The sequence below is a fragment of the Doryrhamphus excisus genome, chromosome 5 (assembly GCF_030265055.1).
Source record: "Doryrhamphus excisus isolate RoL2022-K1 chromosome 5, RoL_Dexc_1.0, whole genome shotgun sequence".
Taxonomy (NCBI): domain Eukaryota; kingdom Metazoa; phylum Chordata; class Actinopteri; order Syngnathiformes; family Syngnathidae; genus Doryrhamphus; species Doryrhamphus excisus.
This window is the reverse complement of record NC_080470.1, coordinates 24,289,855-24,313,109: the sequence shown is the minus strand read 5'-3', so window position 1 is coordinate 24,313,109 and position 23,255 is coordinate 24,289,855. Positions and strand designations below refer to the sequence as shown.

Genomic DNA, 23,255 nt, shown 5'->3' with positions numbered 1-23,255 from the left:
CTGCTGCCACCTGTGAGTTAACTATGGACAATGTGATTAATCCTGATTAAATATATTAATGGATTGACAGCCCTACTTTATATACAGGACACTGCTGCCTCTTGTGGAGGAAAGTAGATAGATAGATAGACTAGATAGACTCCCTTTATTGTCATTGCACAAAAACACAGTAGTGAAATTGCCAACGAAATGTCGTTGCCTGGCTCCCATATAATAACAGACACAAAAGAAGATAAGTAATAATAAATAATAATAATGTGGAGAATAAATAGATAGAATAGACACCAAATGTGAACAACATAATGTAAAGTGCAGCGTGAACAGTAAATTGCCCAAATAATTTAAATAATTCAAATAAATAATAATAATGTGAGTAAAGGTAGAGGGGCTTATTTGGCATTGAGCAGTCTGATGGCCAGGGGGAAGTAGCTGTAGTACTGTATGACGATGTTGATGCTACTTTGAACAACCTATAATGACCACTATTGATGTTATTGTGTCAGGTTATTCATGTTTTGTTGAAGAAAAAAACATTTTCACAATTTATTTTAGCTGCTTTTCTTACTGCAGTGACTCACTGCTGCTTCTTGTGGAGCAAAGACACACATAGACAAAGACGGATGTTACCAGTCTCGTACGGTCGATGATTGTTGTTGGATGGAGACGAGATTAGTCACTCGCGAGGCCCATTAAAATGTGGTTTTTGTGCTTTAAAGCAACAGAGTAGTGAGTCTCGCTGAGATCAATGGCATTTTTTAATGATGTCAGGGTTCTGGCAGTCTGTGCTTGTTCTGAGCCAAAGAATTCCCCTAAGCAGGATTTGGGTCCAGTGTGAGTCGAGCTGAAGACAGACAAGCTTGACTTGACCCATGAAATTCTGTTACATTCACAAGTTTCCCAGACCGACTGTGGGCGAAGACTTGAAACACACAAATGTGTTCCATTGAATGAGTCTAAAAAAAAATCAGGCTGCGTTCATTGTAAAGTGGTTCTAAAGGTAGACATATTGTCAAATGGTACTGTTAGTTAATGCTAATGACCACCAATTAAAATAAAAGTGTTTTCTCGCTAAGATGTCACCCCCCTTCCGAGCTCTCCACCCTCCAAAGAACTGACCTTCACACTTAAATATTTCTCTGTGCTCTCTCGCAAGATAATGAGCAAAGGCGGCGTGCATGTTTTAATAAAGTTAATAAGTGAAGATGCCTCCCTTGAACAGTGGGTTCACTGACAGGTCACGCTGCATTAACAGCCTCGGTACATCTACATCTTTAACTAACTGGCGTGGCAATGTGTGAAAAAGAGTCATCGCATTTGTGGGTGTGATTGTGGATCAAACGACTGTCTTTGTGACTGTCTTTGACCGTCTAGGACTGAGGTCGGCAACCTTGTGTGATCAGACTATCCAATTCATGTTTTTCTTTATCTTCCTGGTAATTTACACATGTACACACACATTAGTAAGCCGTTTTTGTGATGTTCCGAGTGCTCCTGAATACATCTCGCATTCTTGGAATGAGAATGACAAATGATGAACGAACTACAGATGTGTTTGGGTTGGAGATACTGTACATAAGGTATGTGGTGTTGGAATTGTACTTCTGATTGTGTTCAGGTCAGAATGAAGTGTCAGGCTCGTGTGACTGTGAGAGGACGCTCCGCTGTGCTTCATTGTGGTATTTTTATGAAAGACTCTTCCATGTATTCTCCATTTGTGAGCAAGCGGCTTCCTCCTCCCCAGTGAGGTGAGTCAGCTATAACGCTAGCAGCTGTAGTTGTGCATGGAGCTATCATTTTCTTCTTGAAAGTATTTTTGCCCTGTTTAACCTTCCGTAGTAGTTCCCAAATAGCTCCCTTATGCCGATCTGCAGTTGGAAAAAGCTGAATTTGTCAGAACGCCATTTAGAATCATTCACAGATTTGAGTTGGATATTTCACAATCTTTATGAAAACGCACGGTTCCTCCGCTTTAGTGGAACAAATCACCAATTTCGGCGTGGGAGATGCAACCAGGGGGGCTGAAGAGCCAGGGTTGCTGACCACTGGTCTAGGAGAACAAAGTGAAGGTGTTACAGTTGTGGACCAATCAGACAGACAAGCTCCAAACACACTTCAAATGATGCCCAAACAATGGATGTCTTCCCAGTGTGACAATGATCTTTGACATGCCCAATGTTGAATGATCCAAGAGGTGACATCCTGACAAGTGATGCACCTCCCACGATGTGTTTACAAGCAACATCCTGACAGGTATCATCCTTGCAGGTGATGTCCTGCCAGGTAATGTCCTTACATGTAACATCTTGACACTTGACGTCTCAACAGCGATGTCTTCACGACTATCATCCCAGAAGGTGATCTCTTTACAAGAGTAATCCTGACGTAGACCATCTGGACAAAAGACATCTTACAGGTGATGTCAACACAGTGATGTCTCTATGGCTAACCTTCCAACAGACATCCTTATAGGTAATGTCCTTACAGGTGATGTCAGCACAGTGATGTCTTGATCGGTAACGTTCCGACAGGTGGCATCCTTTCAGATGACTTCCTTACAGGTGACATTGTTATACAGTACGTAACGTCCTTAAAGGTGATGGTTAACCTTCCAACAGACATCCTTATAGGTAATGTCCTTACAGATGATGTCAAGATAGTGAGGTCTTCATTCGAAAGTAGAGGTCTACACGGAGCGGCTGGCCGGACTCCTCGGCTAACGGGGCGGGGCGGGCTGAAGAAATCTCAAGAACATGGCCACGGCTATGGAAAACTAATATAAAAAAATATTGATAGTCTCATTTGTTTCTTGAAAGGTCACCTATATTGTCCATAATCCTTCCTTATATCATCCTTTTCACACAATTTATACCATCTTGAGCTGAAAAGAGGTCATTTAATTTTTGCTCTTGTTCGGCCCGGCCGCTCAAATCTCACCACGGCTGTGGCTGTCGTGCCACGGCTGTGGAGCGGGGCGGCCAAGGGAAAGCACAGCCGTGTAGACCTCTATTCGAAAGGATGACGTACTTACAGCTAATGACCTTAAAGGCGATGTCAAGATAGTATCTTCATAGGTGAGGGGTTGGTAATGTTCTTAAAGGTGATGTATCTTTGGGTAACATCCTTCAAGGTATCATTCTTACAGGTGACAAGATTTTATATCTTCATGGGTCATCATTTAGATAGGCAGGCGGGTAACATCCTTACAGGTGATGTCAACACTGTGATGGTAAAGTTAAAGTTTATAGGTAAAGTTCTGACCTTGCAGATGATGTTTTTACCTACAGTATGATCTGAAGGGTGGCATCCTTACAAATGATGTCACAACCTTGCATGGAATCCAAAGACGGGCGTGGAGTGACTTGTCAATATGTAGAACAGCAAAGTGTGTGTGTGTTGGGTAAGGAAACAACTTTAGAACAAGACTAAAATCGAATTACTTCTTTATCAGCATGAAACACCCTACAGATGTACGTACGTATATTTGTGTACTTGTCCATTGTGTGTGTGTGTGTGTGTGAGTGTCTCATATGTATGCCCTGTGTGTCACTGCTTGTGTGTGTGGAGGAGATAAAGAGAGCAAGATGACTGATAGGTTGAGTGAGTGAAATCTCTTTGCTGCAGACCCCAACACAGAACCTCCTAACAAGGTCACAGCCTGGATTTGGGAAGGGGAAACGGGCCCCGAGACACTTTAATGTCTTTAGTTGCTTCTGGAAGGACTTGAATTCCTGTCACAAATCCTCATCTGGCTGATAAACTTTGCCGCAAAGTTGTTTACTGCCGTGTGAAGGTGCTCGGAGGAACGAGGTCCTCGTTCCCACCAGAGAACCACACACCCTGTGACCCATGAGTCCATTCAGGCCCGAGAGATTCCAGGACGGATTTGAGAGCCACTCCGGTTTCAAAACATAGTGTGAACATGAGGCGATGACCCTTCACGCCATCCCGCCTGAAACCTGATCACCTGCAGTTGGCTGGCATAACAAAAGTGTGTGTGACGGGGGACTTTTCAGATCTACTGCTGGTCTGAAAGGTCCATGCAAGCACTTAGTCGCCGGTAGTCTGTTTATGTATTTTGTGACTTAATAGGCTAACAGTAAAAACAAGGCTTATGGAGGCCATAGCTCCACCTATGGTAGTGGAGGCCTGCATATTGTACTGTACTAAGATTAAGATATGCCTTTATTCGTCCCTCAGTGGGGAAATTTGTATTGCACAGCAGCAAGAGTACAGAATCAGTTAAGCAATTAATCAGTACTGTACAGGTATTTAAATTAGTGCCAGTATTACAATGTACACATACACAAATAAAGTGCAATGTGACATTTTCAGCCTTGAAGGAGTTTCCTTGCCCTGCATGTTGTGACCTCGCTACAGCATCCACCTCAACGCACAGCCGGGCGTGCAAACATGCATGCAGCCAGCATAGAAAGTCCCAGTTATGCCCAGGAGGTCACGTCCCTGGACAGAAACAGGTGTGGACTTAGATGCTGAGCTGCACGCCCCAAGGGGGACGGGGGCGAAGGTCACTTTCACTGCTCTGTATGGTCGTAGAGACGATGTTGCCACCCATCAAGGCCGTGGTTATTCATCCAGAGCAAAGCAAATGACAGAAAATGTTGGCGACGCACTGGACCAGAAGAAGACATCAACTCAAAGTCTAACTAAAATTAAACATTGTTAATGTTTGCATCACACTCTGGTGTGCATTTCAACACGTCCACCCCCAAAACATTCAAAATGAATCATTACTTTATGTTCCACATATACAATATATAATATTCTTTTTCATTCATTTTCTACCGCTTATCCTCACCAGGGTCACGGGCATGCTAGAGCCTATCCCAGCTGCCTTCACGCCAAAGGCAGGGTACACCCTGGACTGGTCGCCAGCCAATCACAGGGCACATATAGACAAACAACCATTCACACTCACATTCATACCTATGGACAATTTGGAGTCGCCAATTAACCTAGCATGTTTTTGGAATGTGGGAGGAAACCGGAGTACCCGGAGAAAACCCACGCATGCACGGGGAGAACATGCAAACTCCACACAGAAATGGCCGAGGGTGGAATAGAACTCGGGTCTCCCAGCTGTGTGGCCTGCGCGCTAACCACTCCCCCGCCGTGCAGCCTCACAAAAATAATAATTTTAATTAGCATTTTTGGAAACTGAGGTGAAAAGAGTGAAAGTATAATACGTCACTCAGTAGAGAGCAGATTGTGAAGCAACACGGAACTTCACTGGATGTCCTCCACTTCTCTAGCGGGACATTGTGGATGAAGACCCAGCAGCACCTCTCTTCCTCTTTGTCATGTGTCCTTTGCTTCTGATTCGTCTTGCCGTCCCAACTAAAGGAAATCTCCACTTCGCTGGGTGCAATGAAACTTCTTCGTCGAAATGTCACCTGTGGGACTATTTCATATACCCAAGTCCTGAATGAGTTCCAGTCTGGTTCCTCTCACTCAGAGTCCATCAAGGAACAGCTCAGGTCTGACTTCTATGCATGAAAAACCCTTTTCTGGATTCCACTAAGGGGGCAGTCGCTGAGAAGTGAAGGATTTGGGTCTTCATCAAATGCTTCTTATAGCACTCTTTACACACACACACACATGAATGAGCCACAGTAATTCCTCTATTTTGACCCTTCAGAGTAACTAGTGGTGTCCAAAGTGTGGCCCTGTGGTCAATTTGTGACCGGCTTAAAAATATACTTGTCCCACATGAGAACACTTACGGATTTAATACTCTGGCCTCACAAAGTCCAAATCATCAAACGCAAAACTATCAACACACACATTCATCCCTTCTGCGTGTGGCCTGTTTTGAACGCAAAAAAAAGAACATGTTGCTAAATGAAGCAGACCAGTCAATCAGCGCCATTCTCAGCTAATTATCCCACCTCCAGAGGTCTAAACAACCGGCCAATCACAGAGATGATGTTAAACAATACAGGGGCAGCGACAATAAGACATACTACATATGTACACTTGGTGTATGCGTCTTGAGGTTGAGTCCTGCTGGACCACACGGAGTAGGAAATCATTATTATATCACTGTATTTCTTTTCTCATCCCTCCATTCCTTTTGTTTTTGCATAACCATTTTCACAATAAGAGGACACATGAGGCAGTTAATGTGTGCCACAAACCACTACAGGGCATTAACCAGAAATATCTCCACAAGTTTTTTGTCGTTTTTTTACCACAGCGCCACATACTGGATATGGTGGGTCACTACCCCACTGGGCCTCAATGCAATTGGACTGTAACGGGCATCAAAAATGTTCTGTCTTGTAGTTTTTACATCATTGAAATGGACAAACAAACTAATACTCATCTATATTCTATGCACATTTAGCATTATATTAGCAGTTTGAGGGTTTTTCCCGCTTTTCGGCTTTGTCAGACAGCACTGCCGACTACTGCCAATGAGCCTACTACAACTACTACTAATACTACAAAGACAAAGGGTGTCTGTCAGGAGGTGTATTGTGAGAAGTATTAGCGCACAATGCATTGAATATTCGTCTACGAAGCACAATCGTTACTTTTAAGGAACCCCCTGAGTGTTTGTGTTTGTTTGCATCAACAGGCTGCAGAGCCGCAGGCCTCCATGATGGAGGAAGTCTAATGGGTTCCTGAGTGGTTTGGAACAGCCTGTACGGGCTCTTGTTAGTCTGTCTATTAGACTGTCGATTACATGACTGTGTTTGGGATGCATGTTGCCTTTGGCGCTAACACGCCTGTCTATCTGTCTGGAGACACTCCTTTGAGAAATCCCCACCATCGCATTCCTAGTCCTGACATGCTGATGTTGTACATCGTCAGAACATAAACGCTGGATCACATGACCACTGAAGAGGAGTGTAAAGAAGTCAGGAGTCGGCAGGTTGGGTCTTACCTTCCAGGACGGTGAGCTTGGCACTGGTGTTGATCTCGCCCACGCTGTTAGTGGCCGTGCACTCGTAGATGGCCTCGTCACGGTGGGTCCTCAGCGGCTGAATACGAAGAACGGATCCCGAGCCGTCATCAAACTCGATCACCTGATCGGTGGAGAGAGAGACAGGGCCGGTTAGCCTACGTTAGCATTGCTGCTAGGGGCAATAGCTGGACACACGACTGGTTCTTACGTTATCATAGGTTCTGACTTTTGAGGTGATATCATCAAAAGGTTTGGAAATTAAATGAAACTACAATGGTACCTCCATTTATTCATTTCTTCCAAAAGGTCTGACAATTCATAAACAAATTAAAATAAAAATGAAATGATTACTGTTTCTTACTGTGATCGGATTGCTGGCACTTGAAAACTTTCTTTGGCCCCATGGTGCGTTATTGCGCAGTCGCACTCAATAACAAACATACAGTTTGTTTGGGCACTCGATTTCATGGAACGATACAGCACAACGCAAATGGACTAGTTCGCTTTGTGCAATATTGTACAAAAACCGAGGCAAACTGTGGTATACAAAAAACAAAGTATGAATGTAACTAAAATACTTACTTTTACCTAAAAACACATCTTTATAATTATAAAGGACAGTGGGCATTCTAGCAGCTGGAAGTTACTTACAGTCATAAGCATTATTGCCCCCTACTGGATTGGAGAATAACAAATCAATCGATATTTCTTTGCGACAGTACTCAAGCACGTTTTAGGTCATTTGGGTCCCAGACATGTAACCCCCCTCCCGCCTGCAGATTGACAAACTGTTCTAGATACACTGAATCCAGTATACATGTTTTCATCATGACAAATCATCAGAACCTATTCTTTAAGAGTCACAGGGAGTCGGAGGTGCCATTCTTTGGGGCAGATCCATTTTTACTGGGTGGCCCCTTCATAATTTTTAAGACATTTTTATGTGAGCCGTATTTAGTTCAATTTCTAGTATATGTCACGGGCCGTACTGTGGGCACCCGTATTTTAAGGCTTGGTGGAGGTTTCTTGAACAGAATCTCAAGAAGCTGAGGCACTCCACTGAGGGACCACCCCGTGGAGGGCAGCCCAAAGAGGAAGTTTTGTGGACCCATGATGAGCTTGAGTGGACATCAGCTATGTGGAGGCTTTTGAGAATGTTCTTAAAACCCTCAGGAGGTCAGGGCATCGGGCGTTGCACTTCCGCCGTGGATGCAACGTGTGTGTGACCCACAGAGGAAGAACATTCCTGTACTAATGAGGAAGGTGCATTCTGTTCCTGGAGGTAGCAGCCCCCCCCCCCCTCATGCCCTCTCCCACCCTCCCCGCACTTGGAGGCCATCACTCTGAGTTTGAAAGCAGGAGGAACATTCCTGATTCCCGAAATGACAGGAGCCACGTCTTCACGCTAAGAGGAATGACTTTCATTAGCAAGCAGGGGCGAGAAGCTGAAGTATCACCGTAATCATTGCCATCTTCATCAACTTTGATTACGGTGAAAGGTGACACCAGTCATCACAGAAGCATTCCTGCGCTCACGTTAGCTCACAACATTCTTCATTGCCACAAAAGGTGAAATATGGTGAAATCTCATCGGTGGCTGTTTGACGTTTGTTTCCAGGCCTCCCGGAATGTGATAAGCTCTTAAACACAATCATTTTCAACTGGTTTGCATTACATTCAATGCCAAGCCCCGCCCACTCACGCAGCCTAGCAACACACACCTGAGAGAACGTTCAAGAACCACAGACCACCGCCACTCCACTTATTCATCCTATATGTATATATAATGCATTTCACATAATAAAAAAAATCTAAGTGGTAGTTTAAAAGAGAATTAAAAATAAATAAAGAACATAAATGCTTAAGAACAAAATAAAAGTACTAACTTGCCAGGTGAAGATGTGCGTTGTGTCTCACCTCAAAGCGCTGCGAGCTGACCTTCTTGCCCTTCTTCATCCACGTGATGCGAGGTTTAGGGTCGCCCACGGCCTGGCACACGAAGGACGCCACTCCCCCCGAAATCCCCGTCTGATCGTCGGGGGACTTGATGAAACTGGGCATGCCTGAGGGAAGCCCGGCAAACACTTAAAAACATATCTCCGTGCTACGTTTGAGTGTTCTCTCAGCACAGGGATGCTGCTCGGCCGCGTTGCCGTGGAAACAACGGTCAGCAGGGAGACGCTGGCCTTTGCTGCGGCAAAATAAAGTTAGCAGCAGAGACGCTGAGGATTCTATTATTAAGATAGTTATTTCCCATGGCTGCTGCTTGCTGACCCGCAGCCTCCACTTGCTCAGTGCCTTTGGTGGTCTTTGTACTTCCTGATTGGCCGACATGGCCTCTCCTGATGAACAACACGTTTTTATCATGACAACAAACAGCAGCGGGAAGAAGATGTTTGTTTTCATCGTCCCTTTAAGATGATGTTGTGTGTAGTGTCCTGAAAGTGCTGTACAGTCCTACATACATCTAGGTACATACATCACTGGTATCCTTCTTTGGCGGGGTATAATCACATGAAAAGCCAAAGACAAAGCAAAAAAAATATTATTGTGTTTTGTTTATACCTTTGCTGTCTTGTATATTGCACACTGTGTTGCTGCTACTCGGAAACTTTCCCTCAGGGAAATGATGCTCAAGTAGTTTATATGGATATGCATGTATGTATGTATGTATGTCTATGCGTATATATTACATTCATACTGACTCTCAGCGTGCGATGGCAGGACCAGCATAGCCAACAGTAGCAGCATGAGGTGAACAGCGTCCCCATCAGGTGGCCATCTGCAGCTTTTGACCATCTTCCAACCGACCACCCGCTTTTCTCTCTGGTCCCCACAAGGCTGCTGATTGGTTAAAACGTCACGCGGTCATCAAGAGACACCTGCCAGGAGACGACAACATGAGAGGGAATGTCATGTCGGGGTGTCGGGTGGGCTGTAAAAACAATAATATTAATGACAAAATTCCCCTAAATTTGAACAAATCGATATAATAGCAAGGCAACAAAAGCACAAGAGTACAAAGTCTGAAGTCGAGTTGCAGCCAAACTTGCTAGAGTAGAGCTATAACCACTCTAGACGCGTTTTACATTGCAAGCATCTACAAGGCAAGACATCGCCGTGAATATTTCATCTTCGCGACGCAACCTAATGCAAAATAAATCTCAATCCCCTTGCGAGCATGAAACCAAAAAAATCAATTTGTCATTAAGAGAAACCCGCTCACACCCCTAAAGATGAAAAGTACAACACATCTGATCAATTGTGACCTTTTTGCACGGAACACACAAGCTGAAGATCACCCGACTCAACATCACAACAATCTGTCGACTACAGTTCATCACCAGCAAGGGGTGATCACACTGACGTATGTACAGTAATTAGTGTTTACATTAGTGGTGGACGACACTACAAATTTTGGTATCAATGCAATACCAAGTAAATACAGGGTAGGTTTCGCTGATAATTTTGATTGGGACATTTTTCAAGATCATGAAATGATTTGAACCATTGATCAATGATTGTGTCCAAAGTGAACCAAAGTCAAAGAGCAGGTGCTATTTTTTTTGTTTGTTTGTTTTAACTCCGGCTAGCATGACGTGACTCCTCGGGTGCTAAGAAACATGCAAGATGCACTCTCTGACTTATGTCCCAGCAGTCCCGGGAGACGAGAGGATGTACTGCTGCATTCAAAGACTCGCTTGGCTGCAGGAGCGGTGCTGTGCTGCGCTCTAACTGAGCCACATCACAACGGCAATGCTGCCTAGAAACATAACCCTAACCCCTACACATTAGTGCCTCAATAACCACTCTAAATGTAAGTGCCTCTGTAACTTAGTTCCTCATCAGCTCGTCATTAGATCCTCGGTAAACTACTGTACATTTTTGTGAACCTTATTGTAAAGTGACCCCAAAAGGCGGTCACAAAAAGTTTTGAAAATGTGAAGCACTGTGTTTTAATACACCAGGAAAAAACTAAGAATCTTTTAGATTAAGTTTTTAAAGTCTGGCTCAGATGTAGTACTATTAATAAAACAGGCTGCTTTAAGTGTCTCCATTTCCACAGCAAAGTCAGTGACACTAAGAGCTTGGTCAGGAAGGAGAAGACAAAGAGATGAGACGTCTGTGACAACACAAGCCCACAATGTTTTGACATGCGACCGGCAGGAAAGTCAACAACACACACAGCTCTCACTCGGCTTTTTTTTTTTTTTTTCGTTCAGCAGGAGGTTTGGAAATAGATTGGCTGAGCTGAATAATTGATGTTCCTCTAAAAGCCATCTCTCAGCCAATTACTGCCACAGAAGCCCAATTTCCTCCAGGGCCTCTGTAGCGTCCACCCTTGAACCTCTGCAGGCCCACACACCACGCAACAACAAACGCGACAACAAACACACCAACATGCGTCACGTAGAGACAGACAAGAACACATGGACACACTGAGTACCAAACATTGGGACTTCAAGCCAGACGCAATAGGAACATGTATTTTCTCATAGGAAAGGATACAAAAGTGAATTCATCTGTTCCAGGGTCAAACTGCAATGTTTTCCAAAGGACTGCAATCTGGGTGGTTGGTTGGTGGGGTAATAACGTAATTATGTAATTGCCCAATTTGCATAATTGCCCATAATGCACGAGTAATAAAAACATCCATTTTCTTCTGCTTACCCAGGACCAGGTTGCAGAGGCGGCAATCTCAGTAGGGAAGCCCAGACTTCCCAATCCTTCGACACCTCTTTCAGTTCCACCAGGGGGACACTGACGCATTCCCAAGCCAGTTGTGAGACATAATCCCTACAGCGTGTTCTAGATGTGCCCTAGGGCCTTCTCCCGGCTGGGCATGCCCGGAACACCTCACCACGGAGGCGGTCCTGAGGAATCCAGACGAGATGCCCTAGCGACCTCAACTGGCTGCTCTCGATGTGAGCTCAATGTGAGCTCCTCCCAAATGACCAAACTCCTCACCCTACAGAGGAAACGTAAATCGGTCACAACGCAAAGCTCATCACCAAAGGTGAAGGTGGGTACAAATTGAGATCATTGCCTTCCGGTTCTGCTCTCTCTTCACCACGACGGTTCAGTTCAGCGACCGCATTAGTGCAGACGCAGCTGAGAACGCTGAAGGTCACAGCCTGATGAGGCCATCAGGACCATCATCTGCAAATAGCAAAGATGAGATCTTAAGGTCCCCAAACTGAACCCTCTTGATGACAAGGCTGCGCCTAGAAACTGGGTCCATACAAATGTCTGTATAAACACAATGGGTGACTAAGGGCAGCCTTGGCGGATAGGCCAACGTTCACCGAATGAGGCTCCTGCTCCGAATTGCACAGTAGCGTGCCACCAACCCCTTACTCCTGGAGGAGCCCCCCCCCCCACAGGACACTGTGAGGGACACGCTCAAATGCCTGTTTCCAAGTCCCCAAAGTGAGTGAGTAAAAATACATGAACAGCAAAACAAATATATGTAATTAATTTTTCATAGTTTATATTGTTGCAGCCGGACTACCAAACATGCCTTGCGGGCATTTAGAAATAACGTTTAAGTTACGTGACTAGCACGTAGTTATAGTCATGTGTGGTGTGGTGTTTTCATTTCGTTGCACTGTGAGCAAGTGTGTCATTCTGTTTGGTAACCACCTGTATATTTTAACCTATACATTTTTTCACCCAGTTTCAGTCAAAAAATTCACCTACCCTCATTTCGGAGTCGCCAAAACTAAATTCTAGATTTACTTTTAAAAATATGTAGAGGGGACAAAGTACGTAAAGGAAAACTGCAGTTTGGGGGGGAATCACAATCCTCATGTAAGTCATGAACACACGTCTTTTTCTTTTCTGTCTGTTCTAAAGATAGAAAAACAACTGAGACAGAAGAGACAGGTAATTAATGCACACATGGGACACACTTATGCAGCATACAAAGCCTGCTATTCAAACACCTCCAAAAACCTCCAATGCTGTAACTGCATTCATGACAATATGCAATACAGTATTTTTACATATATATATATATACATATATTTTTGCATATAGGGACAAATAGAAATGTTGCCAATCTGTATGATGGAGTTAAGTGCTGAGCTAAAAGACGCTACTTTTCATCTTGTGTCATTACAGCATCATTAGCCAGTGTGTATCTCATCATCACATTATTGTCCCTGTTGTCTCCATGGAGGCTGTTAGCGCTTTATCACATTCCAGTGTGGGCGCCACCGCTCCTCGGCAGCCATGTTTGACCACGCCAGAGGCCACAGAGAGTCAGGACGGCTTTAAGGTGACGCTTCCTGAGTGGACAGCTGCCTCGTGCCCGCCTGTCGTTAACACGGTTAAATGTGACTGGCAGTGGAGCCTCGGCGTCTACGTGTTGTAGCAGTGTTTCATATTGACAAGCAACTCGGTGAGACGCTCATTAAGTGTCATGTAGGCTTCACACTACATCCAGAAAACCCTGGAAGGATTTTATTTGCAGCCACAAGATGCTGAGGACAGAGACTTGTTGTTACTGTTGGTACACTTCCGTACTTAGAAATGCAGAAAAATGTGCAATGATGGACCAACAACCACTATGAGTAGTTGCCACGTGAACCACAATAAAATGCAAATAAAGTAATGAATTCAATTTTTAATTACAGTCCAATCGCTGGCAAAGTGGCCGATGGGGCCAGTGTAGTAATTGGAATTAGAGTCTGAGGAACCATAGGTCTCTAAAGTGGCATAAAACTCAGAGACTAGAACTGCTGTGGCACACAAGACCACAGTTCAACGCGCATCAAAGGATATTTGCTTTCTCTTTAGCTTTTTAAAAACACCAAGCAGCCAATATAGAACAATATAGGCAGTAACGTTACAGTCAAAGACTCCACCATACACGTCCTCACTCTATATAGCAAAGTTAACATTTGATATTATTGACATTACTTCACTTCTTTTTACACTTGTATGACACTCACGCATGCAGTAATAAAGGACGTGGTTGTCGGAGCATGGCGACGGTGAGCGCTAATCAAGGACTACACGTCAGCTGACACGCTGTCTCCAGCAGGAAGCAGCAGCTGCACAAAAGCAGGATTAGCTCCATTAGCGCTGGAATCTGGGAGGCAATTAACCTGCTCCCAGCTCAGATTCCAGCATGCCGCGTCACAGCGACCCCCCCCTGAACACAACGCAGGGGTCAAAGGTGACATGAGGGTGGAAAGGAGGAAATCCAAAGACATCCTCTTTCTTGTCTTTTTTTTTTCAAGTGAATTATGCAAAACAATAGTTAGCATTGCCTGTACACTCAAAGCCAATAGTTTTGACCCTGGAACAGATGATTTCTATTCACATTATTTTATATGAAAAAAAAAACAATTGTGAAGAGCTTTGAATGTATGATTTAACAATCTAGGATGCTGATAAAACAATAAAGCATTTTCAATAATAATACCAAAAGTACACAGACAAAAAGCTAATTATATGATATTTTAAAGATACTGAGATGAGATTTGATTTATGTCTACATTGCCAATGGGCTGACTCTGGCAAACTGACAGAAATGTTCATTCATTTGAACTGTCCATGTAAAAAATAAATAATCTAAATAGCAAAGTACAATCCGGATGACATCAGAATTAAAGGCAAATGTGTTTGTTTTTAAACTCTCGCTCTTTATTAAAAATGGCTGAAATCCTCCATATGTAGATTTTTACCAAAATTGAAGAGGAACATAGTTAGTTACTGAGGCCACTTAAGTAGATGTTTGGCTTCTCAAAACAATATGCGTTGAAAAGAGTAGCATATTTGCATCACAAAAATGCCTCCTCGAAGGAAATCAGACCTCGGAGGAAGATGAGAGCATTGCAGCCATACCAAATGTGTACGCAAACAAAGAAATGTAACAAGGAGCGTAACCCCGTGCAATAAATAGCTTGTTGTCTGGGGTTTGTTTATCTCACAAAAAATGACAGTAACATTACTGACACCTAGTGACCAATGTAGAATACTATGTAGCACTCAGTTCTTTGAACGCATCGTCTGTCCTTCCAAAATAACAAAAAACTCTAAAAATATAACTATTCAATCACATAACAGCAAGATTAGGCGGCACGGTGGTCTAGGGGTTAGCGCACAGACCTCACAGCTAGGAGACCAGGGTTCAATTCCACCCTTGGGCATCTCTGTGTGGAGTTTGCATGTTCTCCCCGTGCATGCGTGGGTTTTCTCCGGGTACTCCGGTTTCCTCCCACATTCCAAAAACATGCTAGGTTAATTGGCGACTCCAAATTGTCCATAGGTATGAATGTGAGTGTGAATGGTTGTTTGTCTATGTGTGCCCTGTGATTGGCTGGCCACCAGTCCAGGGTGTAACCCGCCTTACGCCCGAAGACAGCTGGGATAGGCTCCAGCACCCCCGGCGACCCTCGTGAGGAAAAAGCGGTAGAAAATGAATGAATGAATGAACAGCAAGATTTATGAATGAATCTATCTTTTTAAACCGTGAAAGAGTGAAGCCCTGAAATTTGAACCGCAAAGTAGAAAGGGACGACAAAAAAAAAAAAATCCTTCTTTTCAGTCTATTCAAACTCCTATTCCTCAGGGTCGGTAGTACTTAATCTGACTGCTAGCGATACAAATTCTCCTTGTTGGCTTCTAAAAGTGCCAATAGCCATGCTTCTACTCCAACTTTACATTTAAAAAGGCTTTTTAGTGTAAAAACTCCAGAACGCTGGGTGGTGTTCAACTGCTGAGGCATAAAGCTAACACTTTGTGAAGGTATTTTGCGAGTTAAATGCCAAAAAGTTTGTTATTCTTCTGAGTGAGGTCATGAATATGAAGCATGAAATTAAAGACAAGCGGATCTCACACTCTCCACATTCCTGCAGTGAGAACACCAGGAACAGTCGGCATTCCCGTCTGGATCCGGGTGCTTTCTATCTCAGCAGAAGTTGGGTCTCAAAGACGTAATCCCAGCTGCGTGAAACTTAAAACTTCCCCCCAGGGACTCTTTTGCTCAACAACGTGTTGGATTTCTCACCAGAGCACGGCAACACTTTTCTTTTCTCATGCATCCTGCACATTTCAGCATTATTACAAATAAAGTTTAAAATGTTCAAAGTAGCCACCAGGTGAGCGAAACCAAGCACTAGCTTCATGCTAAAGGAAAGATTATGGATGGATTGGGTCACAACTTTCCAGAGCGGGGCTGAGATCATCATCATTAGCAGGTTGGTCACCTGACTAAACATCTCAACGTGGATCCAGACACCTGCTAGACTGCAGCAGGGTCAAAGAGTCCGACCGGGTCACTCAACAAACCCCTCCCTGCTAATTTAAAGTTACTAACTTGGACCTGCACAGACTAAATCCATCTTTGAAAGCACTAGAAGTTCTTGAAGCAGGCGTCTCACCTGCAGCACAGGTCCACAACATGAAGAAGAAGACGACGTCCAGAGGCGGAGGAAGAAGACTGCTGTAGCCTTCAGCTTATAGACAGAACAATCCCCTCACCAAGCCCAGAAAAGTCTCCTCCTTCAGGCTGGGGGGTGTAAGACGGGGGCGGGGGTGCTGCTGGGTTCATCCACAGGTGGAGGCGTGATTGATCCAAGCGGAGAACGTCTGCTTGTGGCTGCTCTTCACCTCTCCTGAGAGTGTAGAGCAGCCAGCCCGCCAACGCTGATGATGTCACAGGTGTCAGGTTTCAAGCCGTGAGGGTGGGCCGGGTGGGACTGTGGTGGGAACTGTGCTGGAGGTTTGACCCAGGTGAGACCGGCTCCTCCCCCTCACGCTACCTGGTAGCACTGGAACAGACAGGAGGACAGGGAAAAGGGTGGGCGGGGTGGGATGTTTGTCGGGAAACAGAGCAGCTGTGTGAGGGTCCATCCGGGCCTTCTTTAGAACCTTGGACCACAACAGTCCTTCTGTCAGAACCTAACATTTGCTACATTCACATTTTTGGATGTCACACACGCTACCGCTAACGCAGCTCCACTGGAAGTGAGCTTTCTTCTTCTGTTCACATTTCAGGTCTGTCATGGCGGCTGGTGGTCGGGACTTTTGCTCCACAGTCTTCCGGACCAATACAAATATTGTTTTTATCTTGTGTTTTATTCATCAATTTAAAGACAAATAAAATCATTTTCACATAAAAATGATTGGTATCAGTATCAGTACGGGCAATACTGGTACAGAATTGACTTGCCGTCAGACGATACCAAATTATCCACTATCGCCTACTCTTATTTCAAATTGAGCCGAGTCAAAGAAAGAAATGAAATGGCAACGACAGCGGTCCCTTGCAATATCCTGGTTTGATTATTGCTAGCTTGCTATATCTGTGTTTTTCAGTAATTAATCGATTAATTTATTATTTTTATTAGTCAAAACTAGGTCTGTCGAAGTTAACATGTTAAGTTTCCATTTTTTCTGACGCGCAAATAACGTGCGCTTCTCCTGTTTGACCCTCAGCCTACACCGTAGTTTGATTGACGCATGGTAACTCTGTAGCCACACGCTGGAACAAATAGCAGAAATGGAAAGAAAGAAAAAGAATACATTCATACATCCGTCTGTGCATCGGAGAACGGTAGATGGTGCATTCAATGAAAGAACAAATCACAGCTCGTATTAAACATTCAAAAACTGTGGGATTTCTAATTAATAGTTACACTATTGTAATAAAATATTTACTGTAGTACAATGATTCATTTCTATGTATTTTGATGAAATGTTTTATGACTATTACCCTATGTTTTAGGTATTTTCATTTGTATATTTCATGAAGGAAAGGTACAAATGAAAATACTTAAAACTGCATGGATGCATGGATGGAAAGGTGCATGGAGGCAAATCTTTAATAATCCTTTCTGAATGTTCCTAAATAGGCCTTTTTACTCAAACATTTAGAATTTAAAACCAGTATCATAAATAAACAAATCTTATTTTGAGCCGACACTGTAATCAAAAAAACATGTCTGTCAGTGTGAGAGGTCTCACTTGCTCACGTTTTGTTTTTTGCTGAATGTTTGTGAGCAAGATAAGAGCTAATATGGTAATAATAAAGAAAAATAGTCATACAAAAATATGCTTGCCGACTGTATTGTTTTAAATAATGGCCCATAGTTCCAAAATTGATACCACTTTTCATAAAATGATCGTTGTAGTTGTACATCGAATCGTTTACCACAAAGATTTCCACGACTTATTATAGATAAAAACTTATTTCTATCTGCGATTAAATGTGATTAATTCTGACTTAACTATGGACAAATGCGATTAAACGTGATCAAATATTTGAATCCATTGACAGCCCGAATTAAAACATATTGAAAGTTTGACTATAAGTGATATTCTGGTCTCTAAGTGGTAGTAAAGACGCAAAACATTGAGATGTTACCTTAGATTACATTTACCTTAACCCTGCAAGTCCTGAAGCCACTGTGACAGTGGCTTATTTATTATTTTTCCACTTAATGACTTAATGAGCAATCTGTATTAATATTAAAAAAACTCCAAAGGAGTCAGTGGCCTGCCAGTCATGAACCTCACTGCACACCACTGCCCCCGGTGGCCGTGAGCATCACAGATGATGACATCACAGCAAGGTATTGAATAAGTAGTAAGTGCTACGATCGTCTTTGTCTTTATGTATGCCACTTTGATACATGTCATGCAGGAGTGATGCTAACGCCAATCAATGTATGCTTTGCAGCCAAGTCGTGGACACCATTTTTATGGATGGGTGATTTTGACTTCTTTATACTTAATATCAAGTGTAATTTGATGCCCATGTGGATTGGACAAACACAATAATGCAACAATAATTCATAAGTGTTTTCTCCATCTGCAGGGTGTGTTAGCGCGTGGGGGTGCTGTGGTTGTGCAACGGGGATCATATCCATTTCAACACAAAAGCACAAAAGCATTTTTCCAAAGGCCACCAGCTCACGTTTCTACTGTGGATGAGTCACTGCTGAGAACATGAACTCTGAGGGTCAAAAGTCACATGAAAGCAGCATAATAGAGGGCGTGGTCAGCTGGTGGGAGTGGTCAGGCTTTGGGCGTGGCAGCTACGTGACACTGCCTTAGACATAGTCTCTGTGCATCGGTGATGGTGATGGTGATGGAGGGAGACCCCTCGCATGCGGCGTGTGTCAATCAGTGTACAGCCATAATTACACTTTGCATTTTCGGTGCATAAATGTGTTCCACTGCGAATTACGGCATTAAGCAGTGCAGTCAGTACCCACCCTCTATAGTCGCCACCTTTGGCTTCATAGCACAAGGGGAGGGGCTAACTCAAGTGGAAGCAGTAATACTGCAGTAATGGATATAGGACAGCACTACTCTCAAAATTCACACCCTCAGGAACAAAGTATGCTTAGCGTACAGTGGAACCTTGGTTAGCGTCATGAATTTGTTCCAGAAGGTCCAACTCTAACCAAAACAGAAGTTAATCACCCCCCCCCCCCCACACACACATACTAGGGACCGTCAATAAATTACTATTGCATTGAAGAGAGTTTGTTTTACAAAAGCGGTATATTCTAAAATCGACCCGTCCAGGGTGGTGTACCCCGCCTCTTGCCCGAAGACAGCTGGGATAGGCTCCAGCATACCCGCGACCCTCATGAGGATAAGCGCTACAGAAAATGGATGGATGTATTCTAGATCAAACCACCAACCTCCTCCATGCAGATTGGTTGGAACTCAGTAACATGGTTAAGTTACACTTTGTCCGTTCTGCATCATAAAACACTCTCAGGCACAAACATCAAGATAAATGTCACTGTTTGTTCATAAGCTTTTCAAAAATAAATATCACTTGTGAACATGTGCTCCTGTATAAAGAGTCTAATCATTTATGTTCATTTTCAATGGTTTGATAGTTATTACTGTTATTAATAGGCCTGTGAGAAAGTCATGGTAATTAATAAGTAATTCATAAAAAAGGTCATATGATAAAAAAAAATACTTCATCAAAGAACTTTGGTTAGTGCACTGATTTAAACCATGCAAACTTTTTATGACCCGACCTCTGAAAAGAATTGGAATTGCTAAAATTAAAACGATACCCAAGCCTATTTGTATGCATTTAGAATTGTTTCATGCATGTAAAACTACAAAAATATGGTTTTTGAGAGTCAAAGGTTGGGACATCATAGACGTAACGGAGGTCCCGGTCAGTGTTGCCAACTTGGCGACTTTGTGGCTACATCTGGCAACATTTCAAACCGTCTTAGCAACATTCATTCATTCATTTTCTACCGCTTTTCCTCACGAGGGTCGCGGGGGGTGCTGGAGCCTATCCCAGCTGTCTTCGGGCGTAAGGCGGGGTACACCCTGGACTGGTCGCCAGCCAATCACAGGGCACATATAGACAAACAACCATTCACACTCACATTCATACCTATGGACAATTTGGAGTGGCCAATTAACCTAGCATGTTTTTGAAATGTGGGAGGAAACCGGAGTACCCGGAGAAAACCCACGCATGCACGGGGAGAACATGCAAACTCCACACAGAGATGCCCGAGGGTGGGATGGAACCCTGGTCTCCTAGCTGTGAGGTCTGCGCGCTAACCCCTAGACCACCGTGCCGCCCGTCTTAGCAACATATTTCCTCAAAAGCGACGACTGATAAATCTTGTTACTTTTTCTGATGTCGCTGTGTTCTGGTGTTTGGAGACTTAAATATTGATCTGCAGTTTGTGTTCTCACTAATGAGCAGCAGGGGCTCCTGAGCCATCCGCCCCGCCCCCAAAGCAGTGACAAACTGTCAGCTCAGTGAAACCCCAAGCATCCATGAAACAAAGTATCGGCTACAAAATGTGCTGCTTGTGGACAAGCAGACTCGCCAGCACATGGGGTTCAAACTCATTAAATTCCTAAAAACTTTGCATAGAAAAAAAGGCCACAAATGTTGCTCAGATTGAAGTTACAGATGCCCGCCATCTCCTGGTGTAAAATGGTAACAACATGAGGCATCATAATTGTCTCCATGGCTTGGTAAATGCATTCAGGCACGCCATATTGTACACTAACCACAGAACGCACACAAACCCAGGCAAAATTGTGGCAGAAATTTTCAACATTAGCCAAAAAACCCGTTAACCAGTGTGAATGCCACCCGAGGTTCCACTGTACCGAAGTATTATATTGTTTTTTGTTTTTTTTTTTGGTAAATGTCAGATAATGCTGGCTTGTTTACATAAGTCGTAAACCAATGACTACTGCGACGAGGCAGAAAAAGTGCACAGCGCCTACCGCAGTGGATGCCCACTCTCAAGCGGTCTTATGGCAGGTCTGAGTGGGGCTAGCGCTGACGTTGATCAGGTGACGTGGTCCGGCCGCCATGTTGTCTCGCACAGAGTGTCCTTCTCCTTCCTGCAAAGCATTAACATTTCCTGGCTGTGATGACAAACACCGACTGTGTTGATCAGAGGATAACGACAGCTTTGTCTAAAGGTCGCCTCCTGCGGGCTCACACTCCTGCTGCCCTCAATCATGCCCGAGACCTCAGCATCGACATCAAACTTTCTTTTCTGGGATATCATCAAAAACGTTCCTTTAGTTTGAAGGTCACAAACAAGAACATTGTTTGAGTCTAAAGTGAAGACACATTCTACTTCTTTCTATCTGCATACAACTAGACTGTGTCAAAATTTGGGGAATTTTGCCCATCGTACACAGAACACATATGTTTGACTCTTTTCTGTGTGTTCTCTAGGAAAACAGCTAAAAAGAGGCAGGTAATGAATGCACGTAATGGGACACACCTATTCTGCCTAGAAAAATCAAAAGCTCCAGCCACATTCGGTGGTTTTGTATCCATGCTGTGACCGTGTAGTAACAGGTACATCCATGATGACATGTAGTACAGTATTTTGTACTAACTGCAACCTTCTTGGGTGCAATGATTTCTCATAGCAACGTAGAAACAAACCTATAGCATTAGCTTTCCAAACCCGCTCCATTTGAGGAATACAAATTTCAACAAAGTTGAAAACACTGAGCGGCACGGTGGTCTAGGGGTTAGCGCACAGACCTCACAGCTAGGAGACCAGGGTTCAATTCCACCCTCGGGCATCTCTGTGTGGAGTTTGCATGTTCTCCCTGGTCATGCGTGGGTTTTCTCCGGGTACTCCGGTTTCCTCCCACATTCCAAAAACATGCTAGGTTAATTAGCCACTCCAAATTGTCCATAGGTATGAATGTGAGTGTGAATGGTTGTTTGTCTATATGTGCCCTGTGATTGGCTGGCGACCAGTCCAGGGTGTACCCCGCCTTACGCCCGAAGACAGCTGGGATAGGCTCCAGCACCCCCGCGACCCTCGTGAGGAAAAAGTGGTAGAAAATGAATGAATGAAAACACTGATCTTTTCTGCTACATCTTCTTCTTCTCTGGCAGAGCTGAGGTGAGCAGAGTTGTGATGCCATCTGCTGTACAGAATTGGAACAACAAGCTACATTCAGAGACAGTCCTATTATAATGTGTTTACGAGGCCCAGACGCCAAAAATAGATGTATGGGAAACAGCAGGTTTGCACAAATTATAATTTCTCCATGTTGTCCATACACAGTATGCACATATAATAAGCTCTTGTTAGTGCATGTACATTCCAGTTTGTCCTCACCATGCCTGTTCACAATCAGCCAAAAGCATGCAGAAGTGTGTGTGTCTTCTCTTCGGGTGCTGTGATGAAGTGCAGTGTCAGCACAGTGATGGCCTCCCTCCTACTGGTCCAAAAGCTGCTACACTTTCACCGTCTCCATAACCACTGTGTCTGCAGGCGCACACACACACACACATAGCTCACATTGTGTCATTTGTCTCCGCAGCTCAGCTCCAACAAGCGAACTGCACTTTCCACTTCATGAGGTAAGCAATATGTTTATTATTGTGCCGACAACCGTTCCTAATATATTTCGACCGTGTCAAGCAGCTAAAAAACAATGGAAAAAGACTGTAATAAATAATAAAAAGGCAAAATGAACACCTCTCTGACAGCGTTGTTGTCATCCTGTCTGAATGAGCCTTCCCTGTTTTACAGTCAGGACGCTGCACCGAGCAGCTGAAAGCCTTTGCAGCTTTAAAAAGTCAATGTGGCCCAATGAGACGCTCAGGAGACCTTGTTAAAGTCCAACTAAAGGGACGCGAGACAGACGGACTAAGACGCTGAGACGCAGGAGAATAATAAGCCAAGTGTCAAACATGACTAATTAAAGTGGCAGCAGGACATCGGGCACTAATGCTGCTTTTAGCTTGAATCTACCTGGAGGAAACAGTGGAAACCATGCGTCATTGAACACAGCAATTACAACCAACAGCAATAGAGAATGAAGC

General features: G+C 43.9%; 1 protein-coding gene across 8 annotated transcripts in view; it reads right to left on the bottom strand.

Annotated features, from left to right (window-relative positions):
* Positions 1 to 23,255, bottom strand: part of ptprfa (protein tyrosine phosphatase receptor type Fa) — a 77,972-nt gene that overhangs the window by 44,460 nt on the left and 10,257 nt on the right. For all 8 annotated transcript variants that reach the window (XM_058074104.1, XM_058074105.1, XM_058074107.1 and 5 more), the window contains exons 2-7: positions 22,546 to 22,695; positions 21,176 to 21,295; positions 16,321 to 16,710; positions 9,634 to 9,810; positions 8,846 to 8,991; positions 6,908 to 7,049 (exon numbers count right to left, since the gene is read on the bottom strand). In XM_058074104.1, the coding sequence (XP_057930087.1) occupies positions 6,908 to 7,049; positions 8,846 to 8,991; positions 9,634 to 9,727 (382 nt within the window). In that variant the 5' untranslated portion in view covers positions 9,728 to 9,810; positions 16,321 to 16,710; positions 21,176 to 21,295; positions 22,546 to 22,695. The remainder of the gene's footprint in view (positions 1 to 6,907; positions 7,050 to 8,845; positions 8,992 to 9,633; positions 9,811 to 16,320; positions 16,711 to 21,175; positions 21,296 to 22,545; positions 22,696 to 23,255) is intronic.